Source organism: Pezoporus flaviventris, unplaced genomic scaffold, assembly GCF_033815535.1.
Source record: "Pezoporus flaviventris isolate CSIRO_AGI_PZ_B2104156 unplaced genomic scaffold, CSIRO_AGI_Pfla_v1 ptg000043l, whole genome shotgun sequence".
NCBI lineage: Eukaryota > Metazoa > Chordata > Aves > Psittaciformes > Psittacidae > Pezoporus > Pezoporus flaviventris.
The window spans coordinates 1,314,558-1,329,831 of NW_026892591.1; the positions used below are offsets into that span (position 1 = coordinate 1,314,558).

At 59.0% G+C, this 15,274-nt stretch overlaps 2 protein-coding genes across 6 annotated transcripts in view; one reads left to right on the forward strand and one right to left on the reverse strand.

Moving 5' to 3' along the window:
* The first annotated feature begins 4,592 nt into the window (after nt 1-4,592).
* ZNF414 (zinc finger protein 414) lies at nt 4,593-9,656 on the forward strand. 2 transcript variants are annotated; one of them, XM_061466814.1, is made up of 8 exons: nt 4,603-4,809; nt 5,666-5,740; nt 5,821-5,928; nt 6,131-6,236; nt 7,096-7,616; nt 7,977-8,027; nt 8,696-8,854; nt 9,238-9,656. In XM_061466814.1, the coding sequence occupies exons 1-8, from the start codon at nt 4,740-4,742 to the stop codon at nt 9,312-9,314; spliced, it is 1,167 nt and encodes a 388-aa protein (XP_061322798.1). In that variant the 5' UTR covers nt 4,603-4,739; the 3' UTR covers nt 9,315-9,656. The 2 variants fall into 2 exon arrangements, with proteins under 2 accessions (XP_061322799.1, XP_061322798.1); XM_061466815.1 differs by lacking the exon at nt 7,977-8,027 and having other exon boundaries at nt 4,593-4,809.
* Nucleotides 9,657-10,931: 1,275 nt separating this feature from the next.
* Nucleotides 10,932-15,274, reverse strand: part of LOC133276202 (acidic leucine-rich nuclear phosphoprotein 32 family member B) — a 101,684-nt gene continuing 97,341 nt past the window's right edge. The window contains exons 4-7 of one of the 4 annotated variants that reach the window (XM_061466812.1): nt 14,553-14,751; nt 14,131-14,255; nt 13,675-13,729; nt 10,932-12,840 (exon numbers count right to left, since the gene is read on the reverse strand). In XM_061466812.1, the coding sequence (XP_061322796.1) occupies nt 12,752-12,840; nt 13,675-13,729; nt 14,131-14,255; nt 14,553-14,751 (468 nt within the window). In that variant the 3' untranslated portion in view covers nt 10,932-12,751. Of the gene's footprint in view, nt 12,841-12,867; nt 13,248-13,674; nt 13,730-14,130; nt 14,259-14,552; nt 14,752-15,274 lie in introns of those variants that run through there. The other 3 variants (XM_061466811.1, XM_061466810.1, XM_061466809.1) reach the window with 3 other exon arrangements.

Here is a 15,274-nt window from a genome sequence, read left to right on the forward strand (position 1 = left end):
GTGGTCCCCGGAGTTCAGGGTGCTTCAAAGAACTTGGGTGCTCAAAGGGCGCTGGGGTGCTCTTAAGGGGTCCAAGGTGGTCTGAGAGCGTTTCAAAAGGCTTGGAGGGATGCTCTAAGGGGTCTGGGGCTTCCCAAGGGATTCAGGGTGCTCTGAGGATGCTCCAGGGACCTGGGATGCTCCGAGCCCGCAGGGATGCTCCGGCCGCCCGCAGGCACCGGGGTGCGGAGGGGGGGGGGTGCAAACGCACCCCGTTAAGGCAGGCGGGGGTCCAGGGGCGGGGCCAAGCCCCCCCGCTGCCCCCGCCCCCCCTTCCGCACCGCTCCTTCCTCCCCCCCCTCCTCCTCCTCCTCCCCCCGCTCTCGCGACAGCTCCGCTCAGAAAATGGCCCCGCGGCCGCGCCGCCGCTGATGCGCGCTCCCGGCCCCGGTACGTGCGGGCGGGAGGCACCGGGAAGGGGCGGGACCGGCCCCGGGAAGGGAGCAATGGAACGGGGGGGACCGGCCCCGGGAGGGGGGTACGGAAATGGGGGCGGGGGGGGGAACCGGTACCGGCGGCTGTACGGGAGAACGGGGCGGGGGGGGGGGGGTACGGGAACGGGAACGGGGTTGTCCGGCACCGGGGTGTAACGGGCCCGTTACCGGGCTCTGCAGGGAGCTGGACGTGCACCAGGGGCTGCCGGGGGCTGGCTCCGGGTAAAGCCGTTTTGCCCGGGGGAGATGTGGGGGGGACATCGGCATAGGGCTGCTGTGCACGGTTGGGGGGGGTCTGTGTTACAGGGGTGCCTTGCCATGGGGGTGCGAGCCATGGCCGTGTTGCTGCCCGCAGGAGTAGCCATGGGTGTATAACCATAGGGACCCGCTAGGTGCAGAAACCACTTGCCATGGGGGTGCCACCCATGGGGGGCTGCTAGCTAAGGGGGGGGGTCTCTCCTATGGGGCTGATAGCACAGGGACAGCTAGCCACGGGAGGTGTTGGCCCCCGGGTCTTTGCAGGCATGTGTGGTCTGTGGGAGCACCGAGACCCGCTTCACCACCTCGAGCATCCTCGGGCTGCTCCCACCGGGGTCTCCCCACGGTCTCTCCGTCTCCTTGCACACGTGGGAGCTGCTTTGTTGCTGTCAGGGGCTTGGGGATGCGGCTGCTCATCTGCTGCGGGGCCGAAGGGGCTCCTGAGCCTTGGCCGTGGCGTGAACTTGACGGTGGTCAGGGCTGCTGCTCCAGGAGCAGCGTTGGCCGGGCTCAGGCGGAAGGTCTGTCCTCCGCAGATGGCTCCTGAAGGGGAGCAGGGGTTTTTCTGTCTGAAGAGCCCAGTGGATCAGCTGGCTGTGGGCAGGCTGGTGAAGGCGGGCATCAGGATGGTGCAGGGATGGGGGGAAATGGCTCTCCCGTGTTCACACGCTGCCCGGGTCACTGACGGCTTGGAGCAAGCTCAGGGGATGGCAGGGGGGCTCTGCAGGAAAGGCTGAAAGATGCTTTCAAAGGAACCACTGATGGGCCTTGGATGAGCTCCCTCCATGTCCGCTGTGGGGACATGGCACAGGGAAGCCCTTGGATGCCCACGCTGCCTCCAGCAGCAGGTGTGGTGAGGTTCCAGGCTGGGCTCCGTGGGCCTCTCTGGGCAGATTTTCTGAGTTGGAGAGCAGGGAGCGTGCCCTCGGGGTGAGGTGCAAGGCAGAACATCAAGGCAGCGGCTTTGCTCCAGCCCAGGTTGGGATTAGGGTACCTTGCTTGTGGTGGGCATCAGGGGCAGAGATGCCCGGAGCATCATCCCCCCCAACACCAGCTCCGGTGTTAAACCCAGACGTGGGTTTAATTTAGGGCCCGTTTGCACCCTGTGTGCGGCGGCCGGAGCACAGCACCGGCAGCATCCGTGCTGCTGTCAGCCTCCGCGTCCTCCCTCCGCGCTCCCCGGCTGAGCGATCACATGAGCCCCTTGTTCAGAGCCTTTGTCTCTCATCTCCTGCGCCGAGGAGCTGCCTTTTGGGAAGCTTCTGCAACCCCAGGCCAGAAACCACGCCGAGATGCTCCAGTAGGATTATTTGTCCCGTTTATCCATCCCGGGGTGTGTGTGTGTGTGTGTGTAAAAGGCTCCTGTGCTTGGTGATCTGTATAACCCCCTGGTTCGTTTGTGGGAGATGAGCTGTATTCATTATTAACTGAGTCAGCAGCAGAGGCTGCTCTGGGTGAACAGTAGCTGCAAACCCTCCTCGTTGCCGTCAGCTTCCCAGAAGGATTTTTCCAGGGTTCCTGTTCACCGCAGGGGCTGCAATGAGGGAGTTTGGTGCCGGCAGGTTTTCAGGGAGACTGAACCTGCAGCAGGAAAACCCTGGGAATACCGACGCCGACTTCAGGTTTGGGTTTGCAGGGCAGGGTTTGCATTGGCATTGGGGGATTCACATCTCACCGGTGACAGTTCAGCAGCAGAATGGTGTCAGGGTGGCAGAACGGACGGTCCTGGGGAACTAAAGGTGTTACAGTGCCCTGCAGGAGGTGATCAGTGACAGCAAAGTGACACAGACACCACCAGCTCCCCAAAACCAGGGCCTGGGCTGAGTATAACGGGATGCTGTGGGGCTGCCACCCTGTCCACTGCCAAAGGCACACCCTTATTGAGCAGCTTTGTTCCAGCTGGATGTTGATGGGGCCACAAGGCATGTGTCAGGCATGTACAGGCGTGTGCTGGCTGCAGCAAGGGGTGCCTGTATCCGTCCCACCTGCCCTCACTGACCTATCCAGTTGTATCTCCCTCCCCAAGAGGCCTTCTCCCAGCTTTTCCGTAGGGAAAAATCAGCTCAAAACGCATCTCTTGGGTACCCCTGGGAAACTGCAAGTGGCAGCAGGCAGCCAGGAGGGAGAGGAGGGAAGGTTTGACCCAGGAGCGCTGGGAGGTCCCTGCAGAGGAAGCAGAAAGGTGCCCGTGATCCAGCTGAGCTCTTGGTGGGGTGGGTACCAGCATCCTGCTGCCTTCAGCCTCATCTGGAAGCCATTGGAGACCATCGCTCCCGGGGTCCGTCCGCAAGTCCTGGGACAAGCACTGAGGACTGAGCCGGAATGAGCGTTTCCAGCAGGGAAGAGGGAACCTGGGAGAGGTTCACTATAGCCTCAAGGACTCATGAAATGCTTCAGCAGCACCCAAGGCTGGAAGCTACGGTGATGGTCACCAAAACGTGATGGCGCTGCATGGACGCTGCACAAGGGGCTGAGCAGACAGATGTAGCCCTGCCTCGATCCTTTGAATGCTTTCTCCATCAAAGGAAGATTCCCAAGATGGTTTTGCCCCCCCAAACCTGCTTTATCTCTGATAAAACAAAGCTCCCTCAAAGCCTCTGTGAACTTTATGTGCCCAAACCACTTTGTGCAGATGGAGCAACCCAACCCCTCCAGCCAGGGCTGAATTTCCCCTCCTGGGACGCAACCAGCCTGGCCATGGCCCAAATCCCCCCGCTCTGTGGCTGATCCCCCTTCCAGCCTCAGTCCCAGGTTGCATCCCGCAGCGGCAGCAGAAGCTGAGACAAAAAAAAAACCCAGTGCAACCCCTGAACAAAGCCACAAGCCTGGGGGCAGCCTGAGGTATAATCCCACATGGATTCCATGCTCCATGCTCTGATTTATTGCTGGTGGGTTGCAGTTCTGAACTCTGTGTGCCAGGGTAAAACCCATCTCCTGCAACCCACCGGGATCCTGGCTGGAGCGGAAAAATGCCTCTGGAATAGATGCAAACAGGCAGGTCAGCAAGGCCAGGAGGGATGGGGTGGATGCAGATGCACCTCCTTGTACCCACAAGGCTGATCCCCAAGGAGATTCCCCAGGGACATTTGGTTTGGGAGTCATTGAGCTCTTGGGGAAATATTAACCCTCTACCCAAGTGCAGATGTGGGAGTTGCAGCCCCTCTGCAGCCCCAGCACTGCTGTGATGGGCGTGTAGGGACAGAGCAAGGGGAATGGCTTGAACCTGCCAGAGGGGAGACTGAGATGAGCTCTTAGGCAGAAGCTCTTCCCTGGGAGGGTGCTGAGGCGCTGGCACAGGGTGCCCAGAGAAGCTGTGGCTGCCCCATCCCTGGCAGTGTTCAAGGCCAGGTTGGACACAGGGGCTTGGAGCAAGCTGCTCCAGTGGAAGTGGTCCCTGCCCGTGGCAGGGGGTTGGAGCTGGAGGAGCTTTAAGGTCCCTTCCAACCCAAACCATTCTATTATTCAAATTATTATTGCTATTATTAACTTTGACATTAAGACACTATTGAGGACGCTCCTGAAGTGAGGGACTTTTCAGATGCTTTATACTAGGACTTAAGTGTTTGCCTTCTGCATGTCAGAGCCTGGCGCCTGGTGAAGCCAGTTTAATCTGGGGGACCGCCTGATGTAGGCTGTGTGAAGGAGCCATCCCCACGTGCCCATCAGCATCCGGCTTCACTGCCAGTGCTCCCAGTCGTGCAATGGGACCTGCTGCTCCTCTTGGCTGGAAAACCCTTTGAAACCATGGGTAGGGTGGATGGGGGGATTACCCTGGAAGTGTTGCCTTTGGTGGTGGGTCCTCCCTAGCAGAGAGCACAGCAAAGCCCCTCAGAAGCCAGGATCTCCTGCCCTGGGGGTCCCCCGGTGGGAGGCTCCCGTGGGACATAAAGGAGGAGGCAGTCAACATCATGCCAGGCTTTAACCTCTCGCCCTTGCACTCGGTGCAGCATCGCCAGGAGAAGACTCCATCCGCACGTGCATCACCCTGTGCCCACCCCTGGCCAGGCCATGAAGACGGAGAAGGAAGAGGCTGTGCCCACCTTCTCCCTGCGGGGTAAATACACTGGAGAGGGGGCAGGTGAGTCCCTTGTGCCTGCTGAGAGGGGCTGGGGCAGGAGGAAGGGGAGGAACTTTTGCTCCTGTTGCTGTGAGGTCCCTTTGGCCAAGTCCCACCCCAGAGGTGGACTGGGGAGCACCCTGAGGCTGGGCATGGCAGTACACATGGCACCACCCAGTGTGTTGGAGACACCAGCAGCCTTTGCCTTCATACCAGCAGCTTTTTCTAGGGCAAAGAGCATCCTGTCTCCAACCACCCTGGAGGGCTCCAGCCCCTTCCAAGCCAGATCCCCCGCAACTGCATGCACCCCTCTTTGTAAGGGGTAGGAATCACAGAATCATTAGAGTTGGAAGGGACCTTAAAGCTCATCCAACTCCAACCCCTGCCACGGGCAGGGACCCCTTCCACTGGAGCAGCTTGCTTCAAGCCCTGTGTCCAACCTTGAACACCGCCAGGGATGGGGCAGCCACAGCTTCTCTGGGCACCCTGTGCCAGCGCCTCAGCACCCTCACACGGAAGAACTTCTGCCTTATCTCCAACCTGAACTTCCCCTGTGTCAGTCTGAACCCATCACCCCTTGTCCTGTCCCTGATGCAGAGCCCCTCTCCAGCATCCTTGCAGCCCCCTTCAGACACTGGAAGCTGCTCTGAGGTCTCCACGCAGCTTCTCCTCTCCAGGCTGAACATCCCCAATGTTCTCAGCCTGGCTCCATGCAGCCCCCAGCCTGTGCTGGTTCCTGAGGCTCTTCCTCCCCAGGGGCACTTCCTCCCCTCGCCCTTGTTGAGCCTCAGGAGGTTTCTCCCCAGCCCGTGGAGGTCCCCGTGCCCAGCGGCACCGGCCCAGGCTGCGCGCGGTCCCTGACAGCCTCTCCCCGCAGGCAGCAGCGAGGCGCCGGGGAGCGTGGGGACCCCAGCGCAGGAGCTGCGGCCGCTGAAGCGCAGACCTGTCCCAGGTGAGCCCCATGCCTGCCCCATGGGGATGGCAGCAGCGGGGTCAGGGGTGAATGAGGCCAACGCATCTGTGTCCTTGCAGGGAAGCACTACCAGTGCTCGAGCTACGGCTGCAGACTGGCCTTCCCCAGCATGCAGGAGCTGATGGACCACCACAAGGTCCACTACAGACCCACGCAGTCGCTTGAGGGTAAGGCTGGGACACCCGGCATCGCTCCAGGGTGAGCTTTCTTTTGGCTGGGAGGTGGCAAAGTGGGGCTTGAAGCTGAGGTGGAGCCTGGACCTCCAGGAGATGCTGCGCAGCGTCAGATAGGAGGTGCCGGAGACCCACTGTGGGGCTGGGGCAGCACAGCTGCATTGTTGCTGAGTCTCTGCCCTATTTCTTTGCCCAGGTAAAACGTTCCAGTGCCCCACGCTGGGCTGCACAGAGACCTTCCCCAGCATGCAGGACCTCATGGCCCACATGAAGGTGCACTACAAGCCAAACCGTTACTTCAAGTGAGTCCCGCTGGTCCCCATCCCATCAGAGAATCATGGAATGGTTTGGGTTGGAAAGGACCTTAAGATCATCCAGTTCCACCCCCCTGTCATGGGCAGGGACACCTCGCACTACACCATACTGCCCAAGGCTCTGTCCAGACTGGCCTTGAACAGTGCCAGAGGTGGAGCATTTGCCACTTCCCTGGGCACCCTGTGCCAGTGCCTCACCACCCTCATAGTAAAGAACTTCTTCCTTATCTCCAACCTTAACTTCCCCTGTTTTAAATTAAACCCATTTCCCCTTGTCCTATTGCTACAGGCCCTGATAAGCAGACCTGCCATCTCCCTGCAGACCCCTCCCATAGCATGTCCTATGTGTGGGCACCCAGCAGCTCCCAAACAGCCCCAGGCACACAAGATCCTACATTTGCAGACCCTGGGGCTAGGGCTGGGGGGTGATGTGGAGGGGAACACTGTCACTGATGCTCTCAGGGTGACGTGGAGGGGACGCTGTCAGTGATGCTCTCGGGGTGATGTGGAGGGGAACACTGTCACTGATGCTCTCAGGGTGACGTGGAGGGGACGCTGTCAGTGATGCTCTCAGGGTGATGTGGAGGGGAACACTGTCACTGATGCTCTCAGGGTGACGTGGAGGGGACGCTGTCAGTGATGCTCTCGGGGTGATGTGGAGGGGAACACTGTCACTGATGCTCTCAGGGTGACGTGGAGGGGACGCTGTCAGTGATGCTCTCGGGGTGATGTGGAGGGGACGCTGTCAGTGATGCTCTCGGGGTGATGTGGAGGGGACGCTGTCAGTGATGCTCTCGGGGTGATGTGGAGGGGTCCCCATCCCTGACACTGACCGCTGGCCCTGCAGGTGTGAGAACTGCCTGCTGCGCTTCCGGACACACCGCTCGCTCTTCAAGCACCTTCACGTCTGCTCTGACAGCGCCAGCAGCCCCACGCCACCCCCCAAAGCCGACAAGCCCATCCCGCCCGCTACCTCTGCCCTGGAGAAGGACCCCCCGGCCAAGCCACCCGAGGGGCTTCCCAAGCTCCCGAGCGTTATCCGGCCGCTGGAGAAAGAAGCCATCGTGCCCGGTGCGGACACTGCCCCGGTGCCCAGCAGCCTCCCCGAGCTGCCGGGCTCGCTGGAGGCGCTGCCGCTGGTGTCGCCGGCCCCGCACCCCTTCCCGCTGCTGGAGCCCGGCCTTTTCGGGCCATCGTCCTTGACTCGGTTCTCGGGGCCACCCCCGTCCTCGGTGCCGGGGCCGTTCCTGTCCTACGTGCCCCCTTCGCCCTACAGCTTGCCCCAGCCCGCGGCGCAGCATCGCCTCCGGCCCTACGTGCCGGGCCACGGCCCCCCCGTCTCCAACGCCGTCTGGAAGAAAAGCCAAGGTGAGCGCGTGGCGCCGTCCGGGCAAAGCTTCTTCTGCTCCCACCTTCACCAGCAGCTCCCGGAGGAGAACCCAGCATCGGCCAGCCCAGGATCCCCCTCCCAGCCCCGCGTGGGGCCGCTTTGCGCCCCCCCAGCCCCATCCCACCTCCGGTGCCCTCCGCATCCCGTCCACAGGGATGCTCTATTGGACAAAGCGCCAGCAAACACCAAAATCGAGCCTCCAAATTATGCCAGCCCCGCTGCTCCCCGGCGTGCTGGGGGTGCGAGGCAGGGGGCCGGGCCAGGCCTGCCCCCCCACGTGTCCCCCCTGAGGGAGGGGAAGCCCTAATGCTTGTCTTGCCCCTCGATTCCCTCCGCAGGTGTGAGTGTCAGCCCACTCCTCCCATGCTTTGGCTCAGGAGTGACTCCAGGTTAGTTTGGCACCTACTGGTTGGGGGCTGCTTTCTGTCACTCGGGGGGGCGGCGGGCGGTGGTGGGGGCTGCAGGGGATGGGAGAGGCCCCATGGGGCACCGTGATGCTCCCCAGAGAGTAGAGGGGAGCACAGGGGGAGGGCAGGCTCCTTCCATTGTGGGAGCCACATGGAGAGGGGATGCTGCCCAGGTAGGCTCGGAGTCAGGGGGGGTCACTGGCTGTGTGCCCCCAGGAAGCACCCAGCCTGGTTCTGAGGGCAGAAGCAGCGGGAGAAGGAGCTGCTGGAGCTGCTTGGGCTCAAGTCCTCCCCAGTCCCCCCAGCTCCAAGGCAGGGTTGGAAACTGCTGTCCTTAGCTCCATGCGGAGAGGCGACGGGCAAAGGGATGTCAGGGCCGGGGGGGGCACAGCCTCGCTCCCTGCTCCCAGATTTTGGCGTTCTTCCACTGGGAAGGGAACCTCCAGTGGATGTGGGGCTCGGAGTGTGGGGTCTCCTGCCCCCATTGCACCGGCTGATGCGAGCCCCGTGACACCCATCACGAGCCATGGCACCGAGCACCCTGCACCCAGCGCTGCGCTTGGCACGGCTCCCATGGCACCCGGGGCTTGGGGCTGGGGAGGCGGGAGGGGGGGCGAGCGCTGTGCTTCCCTCCTCGCCCGTCCTTGCAGGGCACTCCTCCAACAGCCGCATCGTGTGGGAGCACACGCGGGGCCGCTACACCTGCATGCAGTGCCCCTACTCCAGCGCCTCGCGTGAGGAGATGACCCTGCACATCGAGGACCACCGCAAGAACCCCCCGGCGCCCGGCCGCATGGACACCGAGATGGGTACGGCACCATGGCGGGGGAGCGGCAGTGGGGAGGGATCCTGGCTGCTGGGATTCCGGTGCGGAGGAAGGGGATGCTGATGGGGAGCGGGCTCAGCCTGCCCTGCACGGTGTGCACCCCGTGCCTCCGGTGGGGAAGGGACAGAGCTGCTGGGGTGAGCATCGGGCTCCAGCCCCTGGTTCCTCGCCCTGTGGTGATGCCCCGGGGGGTGTCCGTGTGTCCTCCCCGTGCCCCTACATCAGGGTGGGAGGGGTTTGGCCGCGGTGCTGACTGCTCTTAAGTGCCATGGGTTAGTGGTGGCCTTAGTGCTGGGGAACGGTTGGGCTTGATGCTCTTAGAGGTCTTTTCCAACCACGCGGATTCTGTGATTTGCTTCGTTCCAGATTTCGGGGTGGGTCTCTCCTCCTTCCACACCAAGCTGACGCCGGAGATGGAGAACTCCCTGTACTCGCAGCTCTGATGCCCCTGGCTCCCGTGGGACTGCTCCTGCACCTCTCCATCCCTCCCTGCAGCCAGGCAGGGGGGCACCGCACAGCCCCCTGCCACCAACTGGGACAGGGACCCCTTCCTGGGTACCGGGAGCATCCCCAGCTCGGGGCGGCGGAGGGGACGATGGACGATTCATTTCTACCCTCCCTTTGCTCTTTGGAAACTCTCAAGCACTTGGAACCCCACGTCTCCCTCCCCTCAAGGCTCCGTTGTTCAGCCCCAGGGGCTCGGGGGGAGCCTGGTTGGGTTGCTCAGGAGTTCGTGGACTTCTCTGGAATGAGGTCTTGGAATAATAAATGGGAATTGTACAGGAGCAGTGGCCGGGAGCGCCTCTGTCAGTGCCAGCGGTGGCAATGGGGGCAATGGGGAAGCGGTGCCACCCTTAAGGTTGTCCCCACCTGAAGAAGGGATAGATGGGGGGTGCGTATGTGAGAAGCAGAGATGGAGCCTTTGCTTCCAACCCCTCGGAGGTGTGAGGAGCCCACGGGGAACACGGTGGCTGCTGCACCCCAACAGCTCATCCATGGCCTGGTCCCCATCCCTGGGAGCTGTGCAACCTCCTGCACCCCACGAGGGAGCCGGGCAGTGAGTCCTGGCCCCACTTTGCTGTGCTGGTGCTGAGCCCGGCCCTGCAAGGGGAGAGGGTTGAGCCAGGCAGGGTGCTGCGGAACGGGGCCCAGTGCTGCCTATGGCAAACACGGGATGGGAGCACCAGCACCACTGCTCAACACCCATTGCTCAGCATCTGCTGTTCTGTGCCCACTGCTCTGCACCCAGTGTTCATCCCTGGCTGCTGCCCATGGGGCTGCCCCTTTCCCAGCCACACTCCCCTCAGCACACAGATCCCATGGGATCGGAGGCTTCCCCTTCCCACCTGCACCCACCCTGGGGTGCACCTCGCAGGGGGCACAGGGTGAGCCCCGGTCCCTGCAGCGCTGCCCTGGGACGGGGGCTGAGGAGGGGTCTGGGTGCAGCCTTCATCCTGCTGTGACCCCTGCACAGGGGCGAGCAGCACCCCCCGGCTCACTCCTGCCTGCACCCCAGTGCTGGGCCTCCTTCCCCAGCCCCAGGGGACACAAGAGCAAGGATGGAGAGAAACCAGGGGACACAGAGCCCAGGCTGGACGGACAGAGCGGGGCAGACACATGGGGCTGCAGCAGGGCAGCCCCCCAGTCCCCACTGCCCCACATCTGGGTGCGGAGGGGACAAAGAGGCTGTGTTTGAAATAGGGGGGGACTGCAGGAGAACCCTGAGCCTCCCAGCTCTGGTCCACACACGGCCTGGATCTGCCCCCTGCCCCGGTGCAGAACAGACCCCCCCCTCACAGGGGACACATGCACTGAATGAGATGCTGGTGCTGAAGCCCCCAGCTGCTGAGACCTCATGCAGTGAGCTCCATACAGAGCAGGGCACAGAGCCCCAGGGCATCCTGCACCATCCTTGGGCAACCTGGTCTAGTGTGAGGTGTTCCAGGCTTGGAACTGGATGAGCTTAAGCTCCTTCCCAACCCGTTCTATGAGTCTATTTGGAGTCTCGGCTCCCAGAAGAAACTCAAAAGCAGAGGAGGCCAAGACAAGGCTCGTTGCGATGGGTTTGTAAAAACTGAAGTCTTTATTAAAAGTTTTATCCAAATTTTGGTAACAAAAGATACAAAAGGGGCTGGAGATCCTTATTCCTGGGACTAATCTGACCAATCGCAACCTGACAGTCACTAGGCTAATATAAAATCCATACAATCTGCTAAAAATGCAGGGAAAAAAAAATTAATTAGAAGTAACTGCTGCTCTGAAATTTCCTTTTTTTTTCTTTTTTCCTTAAAAAAATTCCTTTAACATTTATAAGTTACTCAGTTTGCATTTTACAGGACTAATTCTGCTCCGAATGGTTACAGCTACTGTACAACACGAGACGACAGCAAGACCAGACCAAAGCAACAGGAACTGGGATGTGCTGCAACGCACTCCACTCCTCTGCAGGAACCGCTGCCGAGCCTCCCCTCTGGGTGCCTGCAGGTTGCCCACCGGGAATGCCACAAAGTGCCAGTGCATCCATGAGGAGCAGCTCAGCGGCACCCAGTTACCATCCCTTGGGTGCCACGGGGCCGGGGAAGCTCATGGATGGGGACACCTCCAGGCAGAGGAAGGGTGGGCAAAGGGTGAGGAACCCTCCGTAGTGGAGCTACACGTGGCTCATCCCTGCTTCCTCCTTGCAGCCATCACGGGGTGCGGGGACACGTTGCTCTGCGGCACTGTCAGAGCACCAACACGAGTGGGAGAGAGCTGGGTTCTGATCAATGCACTTCTCTTCATGCTAAGAAAGAAAAGAGGAGGAGGAAGAGGAGGATGCGTAGACCAGGCTAGCGCTGAGGCAAGTGTCCAGAGCTGGTACTGGCTAGCAGAAGGACCCTGAGAATATCGAGGCTAACACGGTCTCCCGGGGAACGCCGAGTTAGGTGCATCACAGTGATACTGGTTGAACGTGTTCTGTACAGTGCGAAATGGAGGTTGACACAAGTGCAGTATCCCTTCACCAGCTATTTCCTATCTCTTCCTAAAGGCAGAGGCTGCTAAGGGGTGACAAGAGGCCTCATCACACAGCAATGACACGGAAATGAGGCTTATTTGGACATCCAAGTGGAAGTTATTGGGTGGCCACTGGGAAAAAGATTCCAGTTTATAAGAAACCAATAGGAAAGCAAGTGCAGGGCTACTGCAAGGTGCATCGTCAGAGGTACCAGGTCTTGCAAGCAGCCACCCCCCCTCTCCCAAGACCCCAAGCACCCCCCGTCCCCAGCACTAAAGCATCTTCAAGCATCTCCAGAGATCACATCATCACCACTATTTCTGACCAGAGAGACCTCAGGGAACGTTGGAGTCCATTGAACCAGATCTGCACCCACTGCTCGAGGTGGCTCAAGCGTCTTCAGAAAGCTGCTCTGAGGGCATGTGGATAAGCAAATGCCTTGTTGCTGTCGGGCAGGGTGGGAGCTGGAGCTCTGGGTCCAGTGTGGCAAAGCTGATTTCAGACACAAAAGATACCCGAGGAGGAGGAAATACATTTTTCTGGGGTTTTTTTTTTGTATGTGTTTTCTTTCTTTTTTTGTGTGTGTGTTTTTTTTTGGTGGGGTTTTGGGGGTTTTTTGGGGTTTTTTTTTGTTTCTGCAAACTGCTGCACAAACCACAGAACGGAGAAAGCCTTTGGTCATGGGTACCTGTGAGAAGTGAGCCTTGGGTGGAAGATTCCCCTGAATGCCTACAGGATTCTACATCTTAAAAAAATATATTGTGGACGCTGCAGCCATACAAAGGGGGAGGAGCGGGAGATGGGGATTTACAGTCTCACATAGACACAACGGGGAGGTTAAGACAAGCACAGTCAGAGTCTGTAAAACTGATTGGGTTGCTGGGATCAGTCATCCTCGTCGTCCTCTTCATCTTCTGGATCTTCCTCTCCTTCATCCTCTAGATTTCGTTTTCTCTTTTCCCCTCGTGGCAGGTCTGCAAAGAGAGGCCAAGCGTGAAGCTCAGTTCAGTCTTGTGTAAACAGCATTTGAACTGGGGCTTCGAGCTGCTGGTGAACAAGCACAGGCTAGGACTGGCACCATTCCGGAGCAGAGATCCACCCTGACCAGCTCCTCGTGGCACCCAGGAAAGCCAAGACTGGCACGAGGCATTAACTGTGTCCTATTGCCCTCCAAACACCCCATGTTTCAATGGGCTTTGCTTTGGTGAGCACCTCCAGAAATGTCTTTGCAGAATTCACTCCCTTCGGACCAGGCTCATACAAGGTGATGTGAAGTCACACCAGGCACTGTATCCTGTCAAACATTCATTCAGGTCTCCACAGATCATTATAGCCAGAGGAGTCTGCACTCGAGTCAAGAAGGGTCTACCCTGCCCTGCAGCTGAAGGGAGAGGAACGTGTGTCTCCAAGAGCATCTCCTCACACACAGTGCCACCATGAGCTTCTGTGACAGAAGTACTCCTCCAGCACAAGACTACCAGGTCAAGCAACTGAAAACTGGGTTTCTAGTTGATTTGCCTCTTTAGTATTTACCACTTACCCAGCGTGGCTGGTATTAGGAGGCACTGAAACCTGCGCCCCCATCACCACTGTATGACCCTTTGGTTATAACCACTATCCAACAGGCAGCTTAGGCAGAAGCAGTGGCTTTAGTGGTGCCCATAGCCAAAAAGCTGCACTTTTTATCAGGGAAGATCTGCAGGCAACAACAGCACGGCACTGCAGCCTGGGAAGCTCTACAGAACCAGCGGATGTGAGAATGCTGAGGCAGCTTTGCAAGCACTTAAGTTTGTTAGGATTCAACTCACCATCATCGGCTTCATCTTCTTCATCATCCTCACCATCTTCCTCCTCATCTTCCTCCTGGAGTCAAAACAAGAAGCTTTGTTGCAAGAATCACAGTCCCACCAGCAAGGTGTAATTCCACAGCACCATCTTCCTTCTGCTCTGCTCCAGCCCTGCTCGAGCCTCAGGGGGTCAGGTACAAGCCAAGCAGTGAGGAGCTATCGGTGCCTGACCAGCTTCCAGCACCCCTACAAAGGGGCTGTACAGCTCTGTCCCTGGAGGCCATGGAAGTACCAGGCTGAGCAACAAATGGGTCTGACCTGACACACTCTGTACACGACGAGCCAAAAGGGCTATGGGAAAAGGGAGCACGCAGCAGCACTCCCAGATCCACCCACAGGCACCCAAAGTGCCTGGTCAGATGGGTCAGGTTAAGGGACAAACACAGTCAAACACAAACCAAAGACAGAAAGCCTCACCTCATCATCTACTCCATCCTCCTCCTCTTCACCTTCCAGATCATCATCTTCATCTTCTTCATCATCGATGACTTCTTCATCCAAATCATCTTCCTCATCAGCATCCTCCTCTTCCTCACCCTCACCTTCTAACAAAAGGAGAGGAAGTAAGTGTTATGGCTCCCAAACACTCCCACCCCCAACCCGAGTGCTACGTGAGCAGCGGGCAGGAAATCACAGCAAGAATGCACGAGGAGTGCCAGCAACAAGCCCTGTCAGCCTGCAGCAAGTCTCACATCTTCCCCAGCCTGCCCAAGGAGGGAGGGGGGTTACCCAGACAGCCCCCACTTTCGTGGCAAGTTAGAATCACCATTTATTTAGCAACGTAACCATGGCTAAATGGGGTTGTTACCCCAGCAAGGAAACCAAGAGAAAACCCTCACCTTCCCCATTCTCATACTCATCTTCCAGTGCATCCCCATCTGCTTCGGGGTCTGAGTCAGGGGCTTCCTGGTCATCAGCATCATACCCATCTAGGTAGGTGAGCTGGGGCAGGAGGGTGAACACGCTCTCCCGGTAGTTGATGAGCATCGTCACCTCACAGTTGAAGAGGTCCAGACTATGGAGGTTTGGCAACTTTTTCTGCAAAGACCAATTCATTCCATTATTGATGGGTTGACACCGTTTGAAGATCAGGCAGCCACCATGGGACAGCTGGTTTGCTACCCACATCTAGTACAGAAGTGCCTCTGCACGCTTAATTTGCACCATGTGCTGCTCAGATGGAGAGGAGTTACTGCTCTTGCTAACTGTGGGCAAAGAAGACTTCTTCTCAGCTCCTCTGTCCTAGTTTCCCCACCTTGGAGACAGCTCCCTGTGAAACCACATCCAAATCATACTCTCTTCTGAACAGGGTGGGCAACAAGCCCAGCTCCCCAGCAGGAGGAATCACTGAGCTGAACTCATCCTGCCCAAAACATGAGGCAAACCCAAAAGGACCATGCAGAAAGTGTCTATGAGCCTTGCAGCACAGCCACAGCAGCTCCCCTGCTCCGGTCCTCACACTGTGCAGCAGGTCAAGCAAAGGAGGACTAAAATGGCTTCAAGCTTCTTCTGGAGGGACCAAAGGCAACAATGAGACCTTTCAGCTGCAGAGTCAGGATCA